Genomic DNA, 24,342 nt, shown 5'->3' with positions numbered 1-24,342 from the left:
TTTCAGTAATGATTTCTATTTTGATTATGATTGATATTATGATTAATTCTGCATTAGATGATAACTTTGAAGACTAAAGTTAACACTTACTGGAATCAGCCTTCAAAATAAAGTGGATCAGAATATTAATCTATATAAATCAAAGTATACTGCAAATCTGTTTATCAAGATATTGCCTGCTACAGACAGCCTCATACAGCTATTAACGTCCTATCAAGCATGGGGAACTATTTGCTTGTTGATTATATAGGATGTGAATGTGAAAAGTAGAGGGACACAGGTGACATGTTTTATTATGGCAACCAACATCATCTTCAAACAAACTGACCAATAGCAAACAGAAAAAAATCAGAAGCCAACTGAATTTCAAGTGTGTGTGATGAAAATCTCATTCAGTACCTCACTATATTCTCAATTGTCTCAATCCTTTTTTGTTTTTTCATTCTGTTGTAGCACAGAAACTTGGGGGAAAATAAAAAAAAAAAATCAACCAAAACCAAAAACCACCAAAAACCCGAATAACAAAACAACAACCACTGAAACAAAAAAAAACCCCACCAAACAAAAAAAAAAAACCAACAACCCACAAACCAAAAAACAAATCACCCAAAACCAAAACCCAAACCCAGACCCACAAATGATGAAGCAACAGCTAAACAGAATCCCTTATTTCCCAAGGATCTGAAATTCTCTCTGAACTTCATGATGCCCAGGAGAAGTTTAAAACCAGACACTATTGTGTTGATCTGACTGCCTGCCACACTAAACAATTCTGTCTACATCCACCTGCTGTCACTTACCTTATTAATAAATTGGAAGCTTTTATAGGCAAAGCCTGGGGTTTTAGTTTTCTTTTATACCAGGACATGACCGTATCCATATCTTCTCTGTGCTGTACTAATTTATCTTAAGCTAAATAAAATTATTATGCCTTTATTTTTCTGCTCTAACCTTCAGATCCATCAAAAGTGTGAGATGGTTGCTCAAGTTACTAGGAAAAAAAGGCCATTTTTTCCACACACGATCTAACATGAAAGTAAGCACTCTGCTGGCCAGCATCCATGACGCAAACTTGTTTTTTGCATGGTGCAAAAGATCACCCTGCAAAGCTATCATTAGCAAACTGCACGTTATGGTTTCTTATCATCTATTTCAACCATTTCACTGGAAAGAGGTAGTTTAGAAGTAAGGCACATCCTGCACTGCCTGATCAGCCATACGGCACATTTCCATTCCACTAAAAATGATGTATTTTATTGCTGGCAATGAAAGTTAGAAGAAGTAATCAGGAAAACCTAAGCAAATGCACTTGAAGTATTGTACTGTCTACCCTCAGACAGCAGCAGAAAAACAGGCAAAACATCTTTCTGTTTTTTGAGAATTTGAGAGAATTTTGAGAATTTGAGAATGACAGACCTACAAAAGTATAGGGTGACTGGCTCGTAAGGTTTACTGGCATTTAACTATTTCTTTCAGAGTGAAAGGAATGGACACAATCATATAAGTTAAAAATGTAGCTTGAACGCCTCTTCTATTAACTTCTAAAGTTATCTTAAAAGTGAGCTAGGAAGTTACGATGTGGTTACTGAGAAAGATTTAAATCTATCATTTTGTTTTTATCATTACCATGAACTAAAATTTACCCCCAAAAATCAAAGGGCAAAACCCCCACAGGAATCAGGGGATAAAGTTACAGTCATATTGATATCTACTCAAGTAAACCTTTAGCAAATAATGACAGAATTCAGATTCCTTGCCAACAGTTCAATCTCAGCATAGCATTAAGTTGTCCTCAAAGTTTGAACTGGCTCTTATCCAAAGCAATACAAGAACTGGGTTCCCTAAACGCAAAAGCCACCTCAGCTAGCTTCAACATGAAAGTTGTCAAACTGTGCAAACTCAAAGGAGCGAGTTCCAATAGCAGCCCAGCCATTACTTGGTTGAGAAATGGTGACATTCTCCCAAAGTGGATAACCATTTAGCAGTCCTGAGGCAGAAGTGCCCTGTCAAAAAAAGAAAAAGTGAGCTTTGTAAAATCCAATGATTGTGTTGACACTAAGCCTACTCACATGGGAGAAGAGACAAGGCAGAAAGATGTCAACTTTCAACATTTCACACATTCTGCATGCAGAGTTGTTTCTGACTCTCGCATGGAATCCTCCAGTGCCTATCAGCTCTGTGAAACAGATCTAATGTCTTTAGAATGAACATATAAAAGGCTCATCTTCCCCTAGCTCTCAGCTTTGTAAACTCGCTGTGAAATCTGAAAAGTAAACTGGTTTTCCACTTCCATATTTGTCCGTCTCCCCCAGACAGCCCAACTGCCTTAAGCAGATATGATACACCTGGCACCAATTCTGCAGAATTACACAAGTCAAAAGGACAGAGAGATGTACTTTAGTCATTAAGCTGAGAAGAAGAGAGACAATAGAACTTTCAAGTATTATTCAAGCCGTTTGGGGCCATTAAAATTGAAAACAGTTTCAGGAAAAGGTACAATTTATCTTGCCAGGGTTTCACTAAACAGTATTTAGGGGAAAAAATACTTCAGTTTACTTGAATGTCTTAACCTAAAAGACAATTACAGACACAGGTAAAAGCAAAGAAGCATTTCAAGGAGTCAGCATAACAATTCTTTAAAGTGGATTCCCCACTTCTGTCATTACATGAAAGATTTACTTGGTAAAAAATACACAGATAAAAATTTGCAGCAGCATCATTTTAAAATTACCATCACTGTTTTGTGTTTTAAATGATTTATGTTCATCTTCAGTCCCCCATTCAGGTTAGCAAATATCCCATTTTACAAATGGCAATCGCTGCCATAAGTGTGGGTGTACAAAACCCCAAACTAAACTAGATCCATTCCAGTAAATGCCTCAGGTACAACCGTATTTCTGTCTCCCAATGTGAAAGCATAAAAGACGAAAAACAGCTTCTAGTGCTTACTGCCATTTTAGGATGAGGGGAAGACTCAATGCATATTTTAAAAGCAAGTTTGCTTCAGTAGACAATCTCCCCACCTAAGATTTAAGATTCCCCACGTTTCAGGCCACGCTGCAGGTGCAAAGGTTACATTGGGCAAATGGATGAGACATTCAGCAGAGGACCTTAAAGCCTTTTATATTCTTGCACCAATGTCACACCCAGCTAAGCACACAGGTATATGTAAAGGAGAGCTTGGGACTACTTTCCTCACCAAGTGACTATGGCCAAAAGGGGTTGAGTGAGGGGAAAGGAAAAACTGTGGACAGGCTTCTCATTAATGGTGGCCCATTTTTACAGCCCATGCTTTTTCAGTAGAGGAAAGAATGATGGCAGCTCAACTGAGTTTGCCAGTGGTTAACTAGCTCCACAATCAAGGCCTTATCATTTTGTTTTCAAATTCATGCAAAGGGATTCGGTGGGAACTAGGTTTGTAAAACTGGCTAGTTTAGTAGTTTAATGATGAGTCTTCAGACCAAAGCCAGGTCATGATCTTTTCATCAAACAAGAGATTGGTCTCTCTAGCCCTCCTATCTCCAGCTCTGAACTCATCTTTACAGTTATTTTCTATACCCTCTCCATTTTCTCAATATCTCCAAAAATACTAGCAACAGAATTTGATTGGCTTAAAATAACAGAGATACTGTGTTTTAGATATGACAAACTAATCATAGATTCACAGAATTTGGGTTGGAAGGGAACTTCAAAGGCCATCTAGTACCCAGTCAATAGTATAGCACAGTTATGTCTAAACCATTTAGGACTGCAAGTTTCACAACTGGTTTTCTAGCTTTTTGCCTTTGTCCTTACCTGAATGTTGAGAGTAAGTGTGTGCCACGCATTATTCCGGACACCAGAAAGTCCTTTCATTAATATTTCTTCTCCAGCTGCAAAACACACTTAAGGTCAGCAAAGTGATATTTCACCCCTTTCCCGAGATTGACAAAAAACAAGCAAGCAAAAGCAAAACACCTATTTTTCAGAAGCGTTCAAAGCTGACATCTTACCAATTTCAGGTGCAGCATGGAAGGTTTTACATGCAAATGTGGACACTGCATTATCAGTGCATTCTCCTGTTTTGACAGGATCTTTTTTTCCTCTGAAATCTACAATGTTCTTGGGAATTCAGCCTGAGATAAGGATTCCCTCTGCTGAGGGTATGGGTTCATGAAATGTGACAGCAGCTATTGCTTTGCTTGTTCTATACATCTCCTTTTTTATGTATTGGAACTTTTTTAACTTGGAGGGTCTGCTGCCACATGATGTTACTTAGTTCTAGTAAAATTTAAAGCTAAACAAACATTAGGTGTGATTGACACCTTGAAGGAAGGCCTGAAAAAAATTAAGTGCTACAAGTAGAAACCGCAATTATTCATTGGACAGTTTCAGCTGCAATTTAACATCCAGGTTCCCTTCTCGAAATATATAAAGATCACTGAAAATAGCCATACAGGTAAAAATTACCACATCGTGTAACAAGTGTCTCCGTTTGAAATAACAAGATGGTTAATCAAATTCCTCTCGTTTTATCTACGAAAAATTATTTTTGACAGCCAGAGAACCTAATTGGGTAATGTTATGTCTTATTAAAAATAAATCCTAGAGTTGATATTAAACATGCATAGCTTTTCATATACAGCCAAAGCTTAAGTTGTTATGGAGTTAGACACTGCAGGTTTCCTAGGAGCACTGCTATATTAAAAGAAGCTGATGTAAAGCCTTCTTTACGTTACCCAACCACGGCAAAAAAGAGAACAAAAAAAAACCCACCCACCCACCACCACCAACAACAAAAAAACCCAAAAAACATTAAAAAACTCCAAAAAATAAAATGGGGAGAAATGAGAAACTACAGCTACCAAATAGAAGATGAGACTATTTTTAAGTAACGTGTCATTATAAGCTGTCTTTGTATCAGATAAACTGTAGATCTAGAAGTTCCCATTGACTTCTGAGGAATTATTGAAAATTTTAATTTACACTCATGAAGTGATGGGAAATGCATTTAAACAGCAAAGGCTGCCACTATTTCAAAGCAAATTAAAAAGACCTTTTGGTTACTGATGAAGTATTACGACATACACTCTTTCATATGCCCATCAAATGCTCTACAGATGAACACAGGTAGGATACGCCCTCACTCCACTCAGCTAGAATAACAGTAAAATGTATAATTTGTGGAAGCAGTAGGGCACTCACTGTCACCTAAGCCAGATGTATGCATATTGTCTTGCACTGCTCTACACAACAGGCATTTCAAGCAGGATTTTCTTTTTAGGTGTAGTGTAAGAATACAGATCAAACCTTCCTGTATTTAATATTTTATCAGTATATATCTGTATTTTATATGTATTTATAATTTTATCATAAAATTATTTATTATAAGCAAAAAAAATTACAATTGCTAGTGTAAAATAGGCTTTGTTAGCAGAAAAAAAAAATTAAAAAACCCAGAAAGCTGAGGTTGAGATGTGAACCAGGCAGTAGATGCTCTCTACACATACAAATTGCGGCCATTATTAGAGAACAATAGGTTAAATTCATAAGTGATGACAAGTGAATTATGGAATCTGAATGATAGTAATTTTTATCAAGGCTATCAAAATGACATGTCTATACATAAGCATCCACCTTAGCAAAGAGCTGCTTACCTAGGTCACCAGTGACTCTGTAGGTGCCATCTGCAAAAACCCAGAAGAAAACTCCTTTGGTACGTCGAACATATATCCCACCATTATCAACTCTTCCTGCAACAAACACGCCCCCATCACGTTGTTTTTCTATGTAGATGTCACAAGTGACTGTCATGTTTACCCTGGAAGAGAAGTTTAGTGTTTTAAGAAGCAATAAATTGATTTTTTTTTAAATAGGCAGTAAGTAGAAGAGCATTCCCTACATTGTCATATCCTAATTGTGACAAACCTTTTTAAACAGAATATTCAAATATGTTGAGATTATTTGGTTTTCTGAGGTGACACTTCAGACATTTGAGGGATCAATGACTGAACCAAAGGAAATAAAAAAACCCAGACAGAATGGCCTTTTAAAGAAACATATGAAAAGAATTCCAAATAGAAGAAAAAGTCTTAAGCATAAGGTTTATTATTGTTTATTATTACTAAATCAATTAGCTAACAGACTCTTTCCCAAAGGCTTTTTAATTTTAAATAAACATTATTCTAAACTATGATGCTGCTTGATTACATCAATCATAACCATACTCTGATCAAACCAGTATATCTCAGTCATGTTTACCCATAACTACTCTTTAAAGCAGCAGTTGAATCAAAACCACGCAATTCTAGGAACTGCTCAGAAGATGGCAGCCTGCAACAAGTAACCAAATGAACAAAGCGATTTCATTGATACGAGATTGATCAAATCATGAACAATCAGGAAGAAAACTCAAAATTAACTAATTTAAACTGAATCAAATTTTTGTCCGTTTAAAAACATATTGAAACTCAGTGCACACTTTAAATCAGGATTTTGATTTGGTCTTTCTAGAATGCTGACCTAGTCCCATTATTCTGAAAAATCATCTTGAAGAAATAGGCCCAACAGAATATTAGTTAAAAAAAAATTCCAAGACAGTACAACAGTGGGCCAAGCTACCAAGAGGTAAGGTGGACTCTCCATCTTTGGGTGTTTTTAAGAATCATCTAGACAAAGACTCAGTTGATCTCTCAGAGTTGGCAATAGCTGTGATCAGGGCTCAATGACTTTTTAAAGTCCCTTTAAGTCATCATTTCTACATGTCTACAGACAGCCTAAAAGCAAAAGCCTGCCATCCAAGAGAAATGAGGCTTTGGACACATTAACTGATCATAATTCACATTGGTAAGAAAGACATTTCCCCAGATGTCACAAGAACATATTATTTACGTACCACTTAAAATTTCCTATGAGGCTGATGGTCTGATCTGCATCAGAAGCCCAAGTGATGGGTCGCTGAACCACCACTTGGCGGAGTGTGAACACATGATCTCCTGGGTCAGAAGCATTTATGAAGTATTCAAATACACCTGTCTGATCTGCAAAATTTGGGGCTTCACTGAAAGGTGGATTACCTATTCAGAAAATAAAACACACATTAACACTAAAACAATATTTTTCTTCTCTGTACTCTTGTTTTCAGAAAATATTCTCCAGAATTCTGACTGACTTTACTCCAAAGCTAAAGTTTTGGGAGTTTGAAGGGATTTTAGTTTTGGTTTTGTTTTAAAGCAGACCACAGTTTTTCAAATACAGGAACAAAGTAAATTATCATGTTCCCTATCTTCCTGCCAAAAACTAGTTCACTATTGTGATGAGCTGTATGATTTGCATCAAGAATTTTAAAACTATTAGTGACCTCCCAGTTAAGATACAGAATCAAATACACCTCATTTCAAGTGAAGAATACAGGTGTAAGCTTGTTAGAGAAGCAGGTCTAAACAAACAAAAAACAAAACACACAGACTATTTCATTAGGGGACTCACCATAATTATTATTGCCTTTCTACATTAAGACATATCTGTCTGTGAATTGAGCTTTTGGATACGAGAATTCTGACTTACGAATATTGAAATCATCTTTGTAATTTGAAGGGAATGGCTGAGGTGGTGGAGGCTCTGGGTGACCACATTTCTGCCCAGTTTTGAGCGTGGTTAATGTATAAACTTCATCCACATTTAAATCTATAGAAAAACTTCCCTTCCACACCTGGAATTAAAGAAAGCTCAAGCTGCAAAAAAATCAAACAACTAAATAACAAAATACCCAAGTTCCTGAATTAAAGGAGAACTTTTAAAGCCCTGATTTAAGGCAAAAAATCCTGTATTCTTGCCTTAGCATTTAATATCTCTGAGCTATTTTGAAATTCCCTTTTCCCACAAATTCTTTACTAACTCCAGGTAAGCTTACATATAGCTAGTAAAATTGTCATCAAAAGAACTAATAAAACACACCCTAATTATGCAGTTTAGGCTTGAAAGTCAAGGAGTTCCAGCAAAGGGGGAAGAAACACCTGAAATTGCAGAGAGACTGTAATTAAAACATACAGACTTACCTTTACAGGATGGAGTTGCTGGAAAAGACTAGATCTTCCGGATTCAAAATCAAGTCTAGAATGCCACACTTGAAGGGTTTTTACCGTGTACTATAATGAAACACAATATTAAAAAAATATAAAATAAACAAACAAAGAAAAAACCCCCAACAAACAAATAAAAAACCCCAACAAGCAAATCAGCACAACAGAGCACCCACCCTTGGAACAGATCCTAAAGAAAAATCCAATTGCATTTCTGTTCTGGGAATTTCTTCTTCAATACACAGATGATTAGGCAAGGAGGCAGTAATTCTACAAATTCAGTTATGATGTTACATCTCATAGTAAAAAGCAGAACCAGAATACTTAACACTTTTCCAGGTGTGTAACAGCCTCTGGTACTGGAGGTAAAGAACTCCAGCTTCCTGCTAACCTAAAATATTGTTTTGCATTTATTTGATTATGGATAGCAATTCATTCTACGAGACTGATCAAATGTATTCAAGATCTACTTACAAATGACCCTTTGAGGTAGAAAGTTGCTCTCTGAGGCTTCACAGTGAAATGAGGCAGTGGAGGCCTGATACATTGTGAGTGATTGTAAGTCTGAACAAAAAAATAATGCAACAAAGTAACATACATTAGTGGAATGCATCACCTGGCAACGTTCATGAAAAACATACAGCACATACTGAAATTAAAACAGCAACATAGGACCAATTTGCAGCCATTTATTTCATTGTTATCTTCATAACTACAACTATACCAGTGTAATAATTTTGAGTACTGCTTAAAAAAAAAGTATGATTTAATTTCCTCCCAGGGTGTGTCATCAAACTAAAGCTAATGTGCATTAAAAAGATGACTTATACATCAGTCTCCAGGAAGATTCAACTAGCTTTTCTAGCTTATATCTAAGTTTAGATAGAAAAAAGGACCTTTAGTGTTCTCACTGACAAAGCTACAAGCACTAGAGAAGATATTTCACAGATAATGAACTACATAAATCAGGACAGGCTCTTAATAGCAAGACATTTCCTTTGTCTTTTCTAGTTCATCAGAATTGCTGATACACATACCATAGTTTCAATTATGATGGTAAGGTTTCCTAGACCGTCTGTCAGGGCTACAAAACTGCCACCTCCTTCTAGGTGTCCGTCCACTTGCAAGTATGACCAGCCAGGCTGAGTAAACTGTGTTGTGTGTGCTGAGACAAATCAGAACAAAAATCAGAAGAAGATAATCAAATCTTAATAAAAAATAATACCATTTGTGATCTGAATTAAAATTTCTCTCATATTTGCTTACAGAACAAAAAACTTGATTTTGGGAAGAAAGTAATGGAAGTTGCAAAACAACTTTTACCTATAGAAGAACAATGATTAATGAATATACACTCAAGCACAATTAGAAACAAAGTCAGCTCTGTGGCAGACAAAACAGTAAAAATTATACCAATTAATTCAGACAGAAAGAAAACACTACACCACTTTGTAAGTCAATTATGTACATGCAATATGAACATTTATCAAAATTTATAGATTTTCCCAAATCTCTCTCATATTTTAAAATGCTTTTATATATGCAGCTAACTAGCTGAAGACTAAAAATGAAGGCTTTTGTCTTGTTTCTCCTTTGTGGCATTGCACATGCTACTTGCTCTATTGAACTGCGGCAAAGACCATAAGATATTACAGAAGGACTACAAAGTAGATAGCGAATCCATGTGTCCATAGACATACTTCCCTTTCCCCAAACACAAGGAAATGCTGATTTACACAAGCCAAGAATCTCCAGCAGGACAAGAATACAGAAATTCTTTTTGTTTTCCTAAATTAATAGGCATCAAATGTTTACTTAAGGATTACAAAAAGGAGGAAAGGAACTAGGAAAACACACTACCTTTATGGGCACTTTAGATCAAAATATTTTAACGGCTATAAAAGGCAGAAGTATATTAATTTCTGATGTACCTAGTGGTCACATATTAAGATTTCCCTTGCTATTAGATCTTTCTGCTTTCTATTAAAAGGAGAATTTCTCTTCTTCTTTTTTGAAGTATTCACAATGCTTTCCACAAATCTACTTTTATGAGAAAAATTTTTTGTACCAAATTAAACCCACTAAATAAAGGCCTTGGAAAATACCATTATGCCCTGTGTTAGAACAGCAAACTTTGGACTGCAAACTTTTACCTGTAATCCAGATAGGAGCTTCTACTTTGTAGTGGCCACTCCATGGCTCTTGCGCTGTCATTAATCCACATCGACCAAAGGGCAACTCTTCGTAATAGCTAGCCACCAAGTTCCATGCAATGGTTCTAGAAGAAACACAGGTTTTTTTTCTCCATTCATAGGGATAATATTGGATGAATTTAATACAAGAATATAATATTTTATTTTTTCCTCCAGCATACAATGAAAAGAAGCTTGAGGGGAAAAAAAAAAAACAACCTTTCCAACCTTAGTGCTTTGTGCTGTGCTCTATTTCAAGCATTTCAGACAGAAAGACTTCTCTTCATTGCTCCAAAACAAAGTTACACAAACAAATAAAAGCTTTGAATAATTTTGCTTTGATCTTGATGCTTACATTTTCTTTTGGCTTTTTTTTTTCCCAGATTAGTAGTTGTTGCACGGGAAACAAAGTATGTTTTCTGCAACTTCAAGTTATGCATTTTCCTACTGAATAGAACAGCTTTCTTCTAGATTTCAGTTTGGAAAGAAAACATCTGGGAAATTGCAAACATAACAAAAGACTACAGCCTGGTTTATAAGGCTACAGGTTTAGAATGAATTCTGAGAAAGAAGTTGCATGGAAAAACTAGACAATTATATCTGTACCTACTATTTTTAACTGCAGACAAACAACCTGATAAAGACCTTAAGAAAAATACAGATAAATTAGCTTCAGCGTTATTTTCTTCCGAAGTTTTTTAAGTTGTTGGTTCTTCTTAAGAACATTCTCGTTTTAAACAAGTATTATCAATCTCAAAAGCATCTGAACTCACCTGCATATGCTATTGGATACTGTGGAACAGTAACTCAAGAATACATTAAAACTTGTGTGACTTCTACTGCAGAAAGAGGTAAGGACTGCAGACTTCATATCTTACTATATTAGAATTCAGACTGAGAGTGGAGAGTTTCAGTTTAACTGCTATCTTACCATAGCAGACACATGTGTTATATAGTACTTTAAACAATCCTTACATATGAAGTTGAGAAAGCAAGCAACAATGCACAACACTTACGAGGTCATGTTTCCATTCACATAGTTTTGGTTCAGGATCCGAGCCCAGCAGCCTGCACCAACTTCATCATTGAAAGTACTGTAATCTTCAGAAGACCACAGTTTCTTCTTAGTTAACAAGGCATTTGGCACTGTTTTTGTTCCAGGATAGTGAGCTCTACACAATATTTTAAGAATAAAAAAGCACTTAGCAAAAAACAGAAAATGAAAGTCTGGAAGTTTGCTCAGCAGCAATGATACACCTACTCCAAAGTGAAACAAAAGAACAAATTCTCTTTGGAATAATATAAATGGAATAAAAGGAAATGGACTGAGAGAGAACTGTAATATTTGGTAGCTTATTGTATTTACATCAGTAGATGATTATCTCTTCTGACATACATCAGCATGTAAGTAAACTTTGTTTTAAATCCATCATGCAATTTCTGCATCTTGCTAAAGCAAAGCTTTATCCTGAAATGAAGCTTGAAGATTTCCACAACTGTTCTGTGCTAAATAGACAAAATACACGCTACTTTGTACTACCTTACACAAAACCACAAATAATTATCAACAGTAAGATACAGTATTAAGAACTTAAGTGCATGAATGTTTAGGGACCTAAACATGAACCTGGCTAGTTCTACACACCTTTTTAATAAACTCAGGCATAAAAAGTGGTGCTCATTAGACTATAAAAGTTACAGAGGTATAAAACTGAAAACAGTTGAAGCATATAGTGAAAGCTAATGCTGTTTCCAAAATACTTCTTAGTATGAGGAGAGATGCTTCCTCCCAAATGAAGACTACTGGTTAATCTGGTTAAACTCAATCACAACACTGATCCAGTGTGACAGATTAGTTTGACTGAAATAAAATCTTTAAAATCACTGTCAGAAAACAGGATTCTTATTTCCCCCTCACTTAACACACCCATTGAACACATTACATACATACACTGAAATGAAACTATCAGCACTGAGAAGGAAGGGATAAATATATCCTTTACTATTAGCCTGAAACTTGGCATATTGATACATCTCATGAAAAACACCATTTTTTCTAAACTGACCATTGTTTTTTTTTTTTTTTCCATTATTTTCACCTACTGTCCTTCATACACAGCTTCACTGACAATAATGCAACAGATAGTAGAGATTTTATCTACATTCTCCTCTGTTGTACAGATTATTGTATTTCCTCTTTGGCTTGGAAACACAAGTATTACTTAAATACCAAGCAAAGTTCTTTGTAATGGTGTAAGTATGTAGCTTGCAAAGACAAGACAAAGAAAGAATAATTTGTCTTTCTACACTCCATATCTTAAAGAGCTATTTCTTAGATATGAAGAGTCAACATTTCTGTGAATACAAGCCGTACTTTACAAAACGAAAACAAAAGCAGGGTACAGAGAGCTTTACATAAATAAGATCACACAGGAACACTAAGACAAGAGAGAAGAAAAATAAATCAATGTAAAGACACTAAAGCCATGGAAATAAACTGATAAGAATGTCAAAGCTACAGGGAGAATAAAGAGGTTCTAGAGACAGACTCCTTCAGTGTATCTTTATTGGCAGCTTTGCTCCACTTAAAACCCACACACTTACAACATTCTTATTTTGTACCATTGATACACAATCAGGTAAGACATTTCCAACACCAGTTAAGAAATGAGTAATTTTTCTCTGCTCTTAGATGCAACTTCAATTACTGTTAATGAATGAAATTTATACTGTACTGCTTTTCACTTACACTGCTGCTAACCCAAAAGGTATTTTTTTTTTCTATCATTAATATCTAAACTAGTCCTTAAAAAGTACAGGACAAGACCAAGGAGTGTGTAACTTACACCATATAAAAACTAATATTTTATTTTTTCTTTTAATAAGTGCACCAATTTATTATTTTTAACTTTTAACAGCACTGGAAGCGTATCCTTTAAAAAGACCCACTCAAATGCACAAAATGAACACTTGCAATCAGATTGGATATGTTGAACTTTGTGATTTATTTTTAAAGAAAACACTAGATCATGCTACAGCCCTCTTTTAGACATTTTGTGCCACTCTATAGCCTCAACAACTAAAACAAGGTGAACAGAGTAGCTGTTTCCAGAACAGCATGCTCTGTTCCTTCAGTAGTGAAAGTAATCTTTTTACTTCACCGGAAATGAAAGCTCTTACAAAACAGCAACTATATTCCAATTACTCTCAGGCAGCAACTGGTCCACTCAAGGATATCTACCATTTGGAGACATGAGTATCCTCATTAATGTTTCAGAAAAACCACAGACTCCTAAACACCTACCCTTCTTAATGTCTGAAAAGATGGGGCTTTATGCATAATTCTTAAAGATGTGATGCTTCATTAGAAGCAGCAGGATTTTAGACTTTCTGCTCAAAAGAGCAGAGATTCAAGACACTTTATAAGAGAAAAACATGAAAAGAAAGAGAAAAAAAATTATGTATATCATGAAAAAGGGAAACAGACTGGATCTTGGTGGAGAAAAGGCAATGAAAATAATAGCTGGAAGAGAATTACAATTAAACTCCCATCCAGATTGTCTGAGACACCTCACAGATCACAAATCACATTGCTAGTCCAAAACTGATTTTATGTACATTCATTTAAAATCCTGGTTATCTGATATACTTTTCTTTTATAGTTTCCAGTAAAAAAAGAAAGCCAATCACCAGTTTTTTTTCTAGTTTTTTTGGGTTTGGCTGTTTTGTTGTTTGGGATTTTTTTGTTTTGGGTCTGTTTTTTTCTTTTTTAAGATACCATGATATGCACCACTAAATGTCCAGCAGTCAACTGATTATCTACTACACAAGAGTGTATTTAATTTCCCTACTACGACTGAATCAAAGTAGGGACGCAAACCACTTCCAAAGAGTTAAGGAACTACAGTTTACTGAGACAGATTAAAAATAGTTGAGCTTCAGGAACTGCCTCTGGGTGCATACTTGTAGCTGCCAAAAACCGGAAAGGAAGCATACCTACTACACTGGGACCACACTAATTACAGCAGATTTGCATCCAGTTAAAGGGAGTTCACAATTCCTTTTACTCGTTGATCCACACATGATCCAAGACTCCATTGGCAAAATACTGCCGGGATACTTTTTGTTGTTCAAAAGTGGGGGTGGGGATTAATTTCAGGGGGCAGTAACTGCCTATCTGTATTTGGAGTTAAAGCCTTCATATCTATAACTCCTATGGGTCAGGTATATAAAGATGAATGAAAAAGACTCAAGATGAAGCAAGGAAAAGACACATTTGATGTATGTGATTGGGTCAGGCAAGTTTATGGAATATAATTAAAATTCAGAGCTAGTATAAAAAGAAAAGTTAAGAAGCAAGCCTTACACACATTCAGCCGACAAGTCAGTATCAATCTCAGATTTAGTCTACTACTTTCACAAAATTTTAGCATCATACAGTGAAAACCAGAACTATCAAAACAAGTCAGCTGGCTACATGCTTTCCAAACACAACCTTCCCATCAAGCAAAATGGGAATTAAAAATCAAGACATTATCGTAACTGAAAAATCATTCAGAAGTTCCCTTCTGGCTCACATCCATTTCTGTGACAGACCAGGAAGACAGTAATACAAAGCTGTGTAAAAAGCCATACAGCTGAAGAACATTTTGCTTACCAAATAAAGGAACCAAAACAACCCTCAGAATAAACAGGGCTGTCCAAGAAAACTTCAAGTTATCAAACATGTGACACAGACAATAGGAATCTTCCACACAAGAGAAGACGAATGATGCAATTAAAAAGAGTTAAGGCTGTTACCAGGACAACGTTCCATGTGATTTGATGTGAGTTAGTAAGAAAGATTATAGTATCAATCCTTTCATTGCAGGTGAGTATAGAGAGGTGAATTTTTGGCTGCGCTAGTTATAAATAAGCACGATGAAGACAAACTATGAACAAGCTACCAAGAAAAAAAAGAGTGAACCCCCTACCCAATTGCATCGACCACTCCATGGAGCTCAGAGTCAAGCAGCAAGACAAAGGAAATGGGCTCCCACAGTCTATCGCTGGCTATGATCCTCACCTGCTGCAGATCATGCTTATCCAATGTGTATCTCAAGAGCTTGGGGAAAAGAAAAAGAAAAAAAGAGAGCAAAGAATAGAGAGAAGAGACAAATAAATATTTTTCATCTCATAAAAAATTTCTGTTGGAAAAGCCAGCATTTTCTTCAGCACCACTTGAACATGTTTTAATTCTTGTTTTTACAACTTACACAACAACTGCTACATCAAACAAAATGTAATAGATTGTCAAGCATAAAGTACTTTCAAAGGACATCTTCCTCTATTATGCCAAACCCCAAAGCACATGATGAACAGAAAAATTAAAAACACTTGACTCATTTTCTGATACACAAAAACTGCAGACGAAGTTAGACAAAACATATCACATTTCATGCAAAACACTATTTGCGGATCAACCACTTCAATCTTACAATGCTGAGGATTAGGCTACAAGGACTACAATACAGGGTCCTATATTATACAGGACATCTGAATTATAAGTTATAAACCTTGTGAAAGCACAGTAAACATTTAATTAAGATAAGGATTTGATTCCCCATATTCTCCCTGCTAATCAACTATTTCAGTTTATCAGTAAAGCAACACAAACAAGAGCAGCTCTTCTTAAACACAACCAATGAGAAAAAAACCCAGACACATACAAACCTTCCTACTCAATTGCGTTTTATTTCCAGTTTTCAAATTGCAAGCACTGTGCACTTCCCCAGAGACATTTTAAGGCATTGAAAATTAATGAAACAAATCTGAAACATCATGTAAGACTGAGCCTAAGGATGTAGTTTCTTAAAGTGGAGAGGTCCCCTAAACAGCGCTTGCTGTACTTGTACACTCAGATAACATCAAACTACTTCCAACTCATTTAGTAGATTTCTACCATATATAATGTTCTCTAACAGGGAACACTACCTGCAGGAAACAGTACTGCACATTTTTTTTTCCCACAGATCAGAATCTGAACTAGTTTACACGCAGTTCGACAGTAGCCTGAAACAGCAAGATTTCCTGCCCCAAAGCATTAACTTTGGCTGAACACTGCATTGTATTTATTACATAGAAAATACGTAGTTTGTAGGTTAGTTTGGTTCAGGTGTCCTGTCTCTGCTTCCTCCCAGTTTCCCCTCCTCCCTGGCAGAACATGAGACTCACAAAGTCCTTGGTCAGAGCAAACATTACTAAGCAGCAACTAAAAACATCGGTGTTATCAGCACTGTACCCAGGCTGAAAGTCAAAACCACAGCACTGCACCAGCTACTAAGAGGGAGAAAAATGACTGCTACTGCTGAACCCAGGACACTGTTCCATCTTGCATTAGAATAACGCAGTATTTGATTTGCAGACTTAACAACATACAAAGGCTAAATTATTCTGTGATTAGGAGAGGTTCCTGATGATTAGAGAAAAAGAGTTTTAATGTCTTCCTTCCAAAAACAGAATCTGAGAAACTACAGGCACATCAATCTATCCTCATTCTGCAGGAAGGTTATGGAGAAAGTCTTCTTGGAAGCCACTTCCAAGCACAAAAATGACAGAAGGATGACTGGGAATGTCAACATGAATTTACCCAGGGAAAATTATGCCTGACAAACAGAACTGCTTTCTACAAGATGACTACCTGTGAGGGCAATGTAAAATCAGTGGATGTCCTAGACCTTGACTTTAGCAAGGTCTCCCACGACGGTTGATAGAAAAGTGCAGCCAGGGTGCAGATGGCTAGTGATGTTACCATAGGCTACATAGTGATGTTACATAGGCCAGTGCTGTTTGATGTCTTTAATAAAATTCAGGAAGTTCACATTTTGCTTTGCTTGTACACACAGCTTTTGTTTTCCCTAGTAAGGTGTCTATCTCAAACCACCAGTTTCTTCACTTCCACCCTTCTGATTCTGTTCCCCCATCCCACTGGGGAGGAGTGAGCAAATGACTATGTGGGGCTAAGCTGCCTACCAGGGTTAACTCACAACAATGCTTATATGTTGAAAAGGAGGGCTGATATCTAGAGGAAATGAACAGATTGGAAAAAACAAGCTGACAGGAACCTTATCAAGATCAACAGATGCAAACACAAAGTCCTACACCTGAGACAGACTAATCTTTTGCAACAGTACAGGCTGTGGACTGACGAAAAATTCCGACAGGTGTAAAAACTTAGAGGAAAAAAAAAAAAAGAGCATGAGTATGGCTAAACACTTGTAATAAGTTGCCTAAAGGGGTCGCGACAATACTGAAGTTGAACAAGACCCAGCAATATGATCTAATTGTACCTGCCTGATGAAGACGTGTTCAATCAGATGACCTCCAGAGGTCCTGTGTAAACCAACTTAGTCAGTAATTCTACCTAATTACAGGCAACATCCCCTGAAATAAGGCCTAAAAAAATTCCCCAACCAACCCAAACAAGGCTGTTCTACCAGTAAAATCTATTGTTTTAAATTGAGACCAACATACTGTCTTGAGATCAGTTACAGAAATCCAGAATTAAATTTCTAGCTTGTGATTTGAACTACGTAATACAAAAATCCCCTTTAAAATTATGGCAAAAGCAGCGTGGTCCAAAATCATAAAATAAATCCAGAAGCCAATATTTTCTATAATCAGTCTACCAGCTTAGTATAACTCTAGACAAGTCAATTCATCTCACTTTATTAGAGCAAATATTTTTTACCCCAGAAAGAACAAACAACAATGAACCGAGACTGCTCTTCCTACTGAACTGAGAAAACATTCCTGGATCATAAGACTAATGATTCCTCTAAAGTTGAAACTGTATTTAATTATGAAAATCAACAGTACAAGAATCCTTTACGTAAAAGCTGCAGTCATTGACAAAGAGCTTTTAAATACATGAATTAAGATTTATCACATCTTTTAGGTTTTGCTGGTTTTGTTTTGGTTTGGGTTCTTTTTAATGCCACTAGGAGACAGGAAAAAAAAATACAAATTGAAACAGCAGTAATTGTTTCTGCTATTTGGAGGTTGTATAAGAAAGGACCATGCGACACCAACTAAAAATAAAAGATTTGTTCTGTTTGGTAAATAACCTGATGAAGGCAGATTTTTTTTTTCCACCAACCAACATAAAATGACTGTCCACTAATAATGACTTAAAAGTCAAAGATAACTTAAACTATCTTCAAGGCTAACTGTGGAATGACATAGGTCTTTAAGAAAGGACCTGCCAAATAGAGTTATGGGCTCTAAAGACTTTGTTAAACACAGCAAAGAAAAAACCATGTCTAACACAGATGATGTAGTAGGGAGCCATAATACACTCTGGGAGAAAAATAATAAATAGTATGTCAATACCATGCAAACACAGAAATAGCATCCATCAAAATAGCATAGGAAGACAGTAGTGAAGATGGTCTTGCAAACAAAATACAGAAGCATAACATAACACAGTTTAAGAACTGAGCTAGCTATATTACAATGTGGTTTTTTCCACTTTCAAGCACATTGTGAATATTGGGTAAATAATTTGATGTAGTAGCAGATAAAGGCTTTTTTCTTCTAACACAACTCCCATTTCTAATGGCAATTGCTGCAAGTCATTGGTATGAAATGATGGCAAACCATATATTCAGGAAGATTACTACTTCAGCCAATGAAGTTGAAACACACTGAATAACAGCTTGGTAGCCTTTGTTCTAATGAGAAAACATGAAGACCTGTATCTTTGAAATCACAAGCCAGCAGACAGCAAATATGGAGGTGAAAAAACAGACACAGAAACTTTAAATCTACCTTAGATATGCTTCAGTTTGCAAATGGTATTTTAGGCAGGGATAGAGCTCCATTAGGAACAATGGTATCAAGGTAAAAATTATCTGATGTGGAAAAGAATGAAAAGAGAAAAAGAAAAACAAGAAAAAAGGGAAATGTCAGTTACTTTTTGTAGATGGATGCCAAATCAATCCCTTCAATTGCCTTGATAATTTCTAAACAAAACAATACAAATTTAAACCCAGGTTTTCATTCCAAAATGGAAAAAAAACAAGAAAAAGTCACAGAGAGGGTTATACGTGAAAAGAGATTACAGAATAATGTACGGGACAGGATTTCTGAGAAAAGAATTTAAGACTCTTTAGGAAAACAGACTAGCAGGTTTTGCAAACAACTACACAGTTATCTAAGACACACAGATACTGCATACTTTAAGCAACTTTCTGAACCCAAGCATTTGAAGGACAGATAGCTAAATACTATTATCTTTTTCTAGGTCAGCAAGAAGTCTGTTTGGTAGCTGGGCCCTTAAAAGTCAGCACTGGCTGAGAAACACTATGCTCTCATTTTGCAACCAACCATCATTTCTTGACAGACAACAACACTATTGCACAGTAAATATTCTCCTCACTCTTCATTTTTTTGTTATCAGCAGGGTAGGGGCAGCTGGGGAAAAATCCAAATGACATTCAAGAAAAACCTGTGACAAAAAGATCTTTCATCTTAAAGAACAACTAAAACATGCGCACTGCCCTAAAGGCTACAAACAAAACCAGGCACTCCTAAACTTGATTTTTAATAACTGAAGAATTAAGAACCATACACACTCAGTGCATTTATTTTGCAAGTGTCATTGCCATGAAAAACTTAACTAAAACATTTCTTAATGCCCTATAACTTGGTGAGATGCAAGTCCTGCCTAAGCTAAGAAAGTTATAAGTTTTAAAATCAATTGAGTTACTCAATGCTGGCACTATAATTGGTATTTCTCAGGCAGCCACTTCCAGATGATCAGTGTTTACAAGCTCAACACATATGAAACCAGTTTCGTTATAAAATCCCTGCTTAACTGACTTGCTATAACCTTTGAACCATGCATTAGTTTAATCAATTATGAGCATATAACACACCTTTACATACAGATGAGGATAAATGGTAGACTAGTAACCACACACATGTCCTTATCACAGTAAGGTTAACAAAGGGAAGCAAGTTAACTAATGTAACACAAGTGAATAATTTATACACGTATAGGTAATTTCCACTGTGAACATGCTACCATTTTTTAAAGCCTTCTTATAGTTTTGAGAAATCAGAGTTTACGAAAAAAGCAAGAGCAGCAAAATAAGCATCAAGCCAACTGATAAAAGCAACATAGTGAAAAAGTGTATTATGGAGCCAGAGTGCTGGCAAACAATCAAGCTGTCATTTGCTAAAACAGCAATAGTGGGCATTCCTGGCTGCTAAAATTGATAGGCTATATTAGTTTAAAGACAAACTTTGGATGTTTTTTTTTTACTTCTACTTCACTGTCTGTGTGTTTGCTTTTAACGCCATCTGTTATTTAATAAGCAACAAACTCCTAGCTTTAGGAGGTGACAGGAAACGGTGCAAGCATCAAATCCCAGGGTGACAAGTTCCAGTGTGAAAGTTCAAGTCCACCTGAAATTAAAACTCATGGCAGACCAAGAGTTCAGTCCTAAGATTTTTCGGATTTTGAAGATGCACATACAGAAGAGCTAGAAATTTTCCTGTTATTTGCTAATGCTAAGATAAGAAGACTAAGACACAGCTCCTAACTGAACACTTGAAAGAAATGATGGAAGTGTGGTAAATTACCCTACATAGGTATCAAACTGAAAGAAGACATAAGGACAAGAAAGAGCAATCCGTCACCACTGTACATGATGGTGACAAACAGTGAATGGCTGGGAAGTATGAAATAAGAATATATGACTTCTCAAAAGGCAGATGAAAACTTACTGAAGTAATAAGCAATGTTTAAAATTCCTCCCTTTTCCCACACTTACCCGACTACCTCAACAGCATCATTAAGATAGGGATCAACTATCATCTCCTTTGAAACGTTCCAGTCTCCATCCGCAGCGATGATGCCAATGTTCCTTAGACCCAGTCTGTCCAAAGATTGTCGAAGTACCTTAGTAACAGACAACACCACGTAAAGTACAGCCTTCATCAAGCAGGCAACATGAAAATTTAAGACTGAAAACAGTTTAAGAACTCTAGGAGGAGTTGATAGAAGCATTTGTCTCCAGACTAAGATGGGTAAGAATAGTTCTCACTCCTCAAAGGGGAACCCTAATGACAACTAAGACAAAGTTAACGATAAGTATTTTTAACACTGAGGGGTAATCTATGACATTCAGATAGCTGTTAACCAAAAACGAGCTTATCACTTCAATTACTTTTGACACCCAGCATGCATATGTATGTGTACTACACTTGGACAATCTCAGCATACTGATTCTGGCCATAGCTTGCATGTAATTCATGACATATGAATAATGCATTTATTATAAAGTCAGTCACCTTAAGTTCATCCAAAAATGATGACTGGCTGGAAATGTGGAAATGGACATAACTCCACAACAATCAGAAGTGAAAGTTAACCCAATTCCAAAAGTAATATATTGAGAAAACATGGACTCATATTTTCAAACAGAAAAGACCTTGTAACTATGCTGCTACCTACAACAGAAACCTTTGCCAAACATCCGTCCTTTTCAAGTGAAGAGCACCTTAACATTTTTTCCAAAGGCTCTTTTACTGAACAACAACAAAAAACAATCCTTGAAGTCGCAAGTGTTGGGCATTTAATTTTAGCCACTATTTGACTCTCACATGTCTCAATAATTTTCAGCAATGTAATACATAAAACTGGAATTGCATATTGACAACAAAACTGAAGGCAATCAACTATGAATTCAAAGATGCCAACAGAAGAGAATTCCTATTCTGTATTCCTAGATTCTCCTTACTATTTTACTGTCAAAGATGATAAACCTCTCACATCCGACTATGGAACTTCATAGACAAAATACACCCATCTCTAACAGTTAAGAACAAACCAGGCTTACAGAGGGGTGGTATTATACAAGCACATTTTATCTGAACACTCCATGAAAAATAAAGTTTAAAAAAGTATGTTCAGCAGCTTTCACATACAGCTGCACCCAAGAAAGGGCATTAGTCCTCAGTCTAAAGCCCTTTTTTCAATCTTGGATATAAAGGAATGGTGTCCTACATGCTGTACGTACCTATAAGAAAGCTTTTTCCAACCATTTCAACATCAGTAGGCATGAAACCTTAAATAATTCCCTGTAAGAGCCTTCCAGCAATGTGAAAGAGAATAGGGAGCATATCTGTTTTGACATGTAATCAAATAAGAATACAAATCAAAGTCCAAGTACTGGTGACAATGAAAGCCGAGATCTAAAGAACATAAACTTATTAAGAAGAATAAAAGTAACAATGAAGTTTTGTTCAGCTCCTTGAAGCCTTTTAAGTATAAAGTTTACCAGAAGAAAAATTCATACTGGTAGAAATATTTATAGTATGGTTCTTGAAACTTTAAGCTTTCTAGCTAGCTAGACATTCAGAAAAACTGCTAAAACATAGAGACAGTTCAGAAGAACAAATCAACTAGAAAGGCTGCAGAACTTCCATGTTGAAAGCCAAGTACCAAGGACACAGAACTGTAAGCACTCAAAATGCACCCCTTAGCAACATTTGCAGATGGCTCTCCCACACCCAGTATTCATACACAGATACTCCTTAAATTTTAAGGTTAAAGATAACAGTATTTAAAAATACAATTGAAAGACTGGGATCTTCTTGAATAAGATTTTATAAGCAATATCTACTTAATAAGAAAAACAATTGGTGTCTCAATGGATGAAGTAACTAAAATAACTTCTTACAAGTTCAGTAGGATAACTAAGTGCTTATCTACATCATGTATTTGTCAGAAACTGCCTGGTGTGTAACAGTACATTACAATAAACAGACCTTTTTCAAAATGGCAGACTGCAAACAGAACTATTGTGCTGATTAGAGAAAAGATGGCATGCAACACCGCAGACTGTAAGAGAATGAATGGTAAAACAGATGCTGCTTAAAAAGCCTTGTATCACTCAACATACAGTGGAGGGAAGGCTACCATTTTTCAGCAAATATTTGGGTGATTTTAAGATCAAATTTTAAACTTCATATCTAGGTGTAGAAGCTGAAGGCCTAGTCCCAATTCAACAGCATTTAAAAAGTTAACACGTAGAAAGCCACACCTACACTGGAAAGTTTGTTCTCCACATTCATGCTCCCCACATTAGGAAGCCAAGACAAACAGATGTGAAAGCCTTCAGATGACACAAGGCTAAGTAAAACAGAACTCTGCTACTTCCTACAAGAAATACAGGAGGTCAGAAAAACAGTCTTTTAAAAAGAGCAAATCAGTGATATAGTGGAATGAGTATTTTAATTATACGATCTGCCTTCTCCCTCTGATGATTCCTTTTACAAAGGGTTCAATCCCATAGGAATTTCAAGCAATATAACATCTTGTCAGTGAAAAAAAAAAGTCACTATGTTCCCTCTTGCTTGCACTGTTTTCTTCCAGCCTGCAAATAAGTATTTTCATTTCTGTTCTGTTTTCTTCTGTAACATACATACTGAAAAGGTAAAGATTTCTACTTGAAGTACACACACACACTATTTCCACCTTCTTCCCTACTAGCATAACTTACCTATGGTTAGGATTATCCTTTAGGAGATTACAGGTATTCTTAGCGATTCCTCCACTAGCCTATACCTAATTAGTCAAACATTTTTCTTTTTGAAAAAGAAAAGCCTGGAATTCATGTTTTCTGAGACTATATATTACAAAAAAAAAAAAAAACAAACAAAAACCTTATATTTCCTGAGGGACTTCTGTCATAAAGTCAGTACCCTATGAACTCATTTCCTAGCTTTAAAAAAAGGTAGGCTATGGTTTGTGCTGAAAACACACTGGGATTGGATATTTTAGGAGGATTCTAAGCACACCCACTGAACAAGTTTAGACAGGGATTTAGGTAGCTTCACCGGCAAAATCTGAAGTATCGACACAACCATCAGAGTTTTGCTACTTGACATGCCCAAAGATACAAGACAAATTGATATAGAGGCCAAGATATCCTGCTGCATCACACTTCGGTGTATTGGTCTTATCTCTGGAACAGAATTTGTTAGTCTCTAGAAAACTCTAGTGCCAAACCTTTCTATCCAAAAGAAACTAATGGCCTAAG

The 24,342-nt window shown here is 36.1% G+C and overlaps 1 protein-coding gene across 2 annotated transcripts in view; it reads right to left on the bottom strand.

Moving 5' to 3' along the window:
• Positions 1-521: 521 nt before the first annotated feature.
• GALC (galactosylceramidase) overlaps positions 522-24,342 on the bottom strand; it is a 34,981-nt gene continuing 11,160 nt past the window's right edge. Inside the window, exons 7-17 of one of the 2 annotated variants that reach the window (XM_005142278.3) lie at positions 21,070-21,197; positions 11,269-11,424; positions 10,214-10,338; positions 9,098-9,225; positions 8,535-8,624; positions 8,037-8,126; positions 7,546-7,690; positions 6,875-7,055; positions 5,637-5,800; positions 3,796-3,872; positions 522-2,003 (exon numbers count right to left, since the gene is read on the bottom strand). In XM_005142278.3, coding sequence (XP_005142335.2) covers positions 1,860-2,003; positions 3,796-3,872; positions 5,637-5,800; positions 6,875-7,055; positions 7,546-7,690; positions 8,037-8,126; positions 8,535-8,624; positions 9,098-9,225; positions 10,214-10,338; positions 11,269-11,424; positions 21,070-21,197 — 1,428 coding nt within the window. In that variant the 3' untranslated portion in view covers positions 522-1,859. Of the gene's footprint in view, positions 2,004-3,795; positions 3,873-5,636; positions 5,801-6,874; positions 7,056-7,545; positions 7,691-8,036; positions 8,127-8,534; positions 8,625-9,097; positions 9,226-10,213; positions 10,339-11,268; positions 11,425-15,225; positions 15,357-21,069; positions 21,198-24,342 lie in introns of both variants that reach the window. The other variant, XM_031042990.2, reaches the window with a different exon arrangement.

The sequence above is a fragment of the Melopsittacus undulatus genome, chromosome 4 (genome assembly GCF_012275295.1).
Source record: "Melopsittacus undulatus isolate bMelUnd1 chromosome 4, bMelUnd1.mat.Z, whole genome shotgun sequence".
NCBI lineage: Eukaryota > Metazoa > Chordata > Aves > Psittaciformes > Psittaculidae > Melopsittacus > Melopsittacus undulatus.
This window is presented reverse-complemented; position numbering and strand designations above follow the sequence as displayed.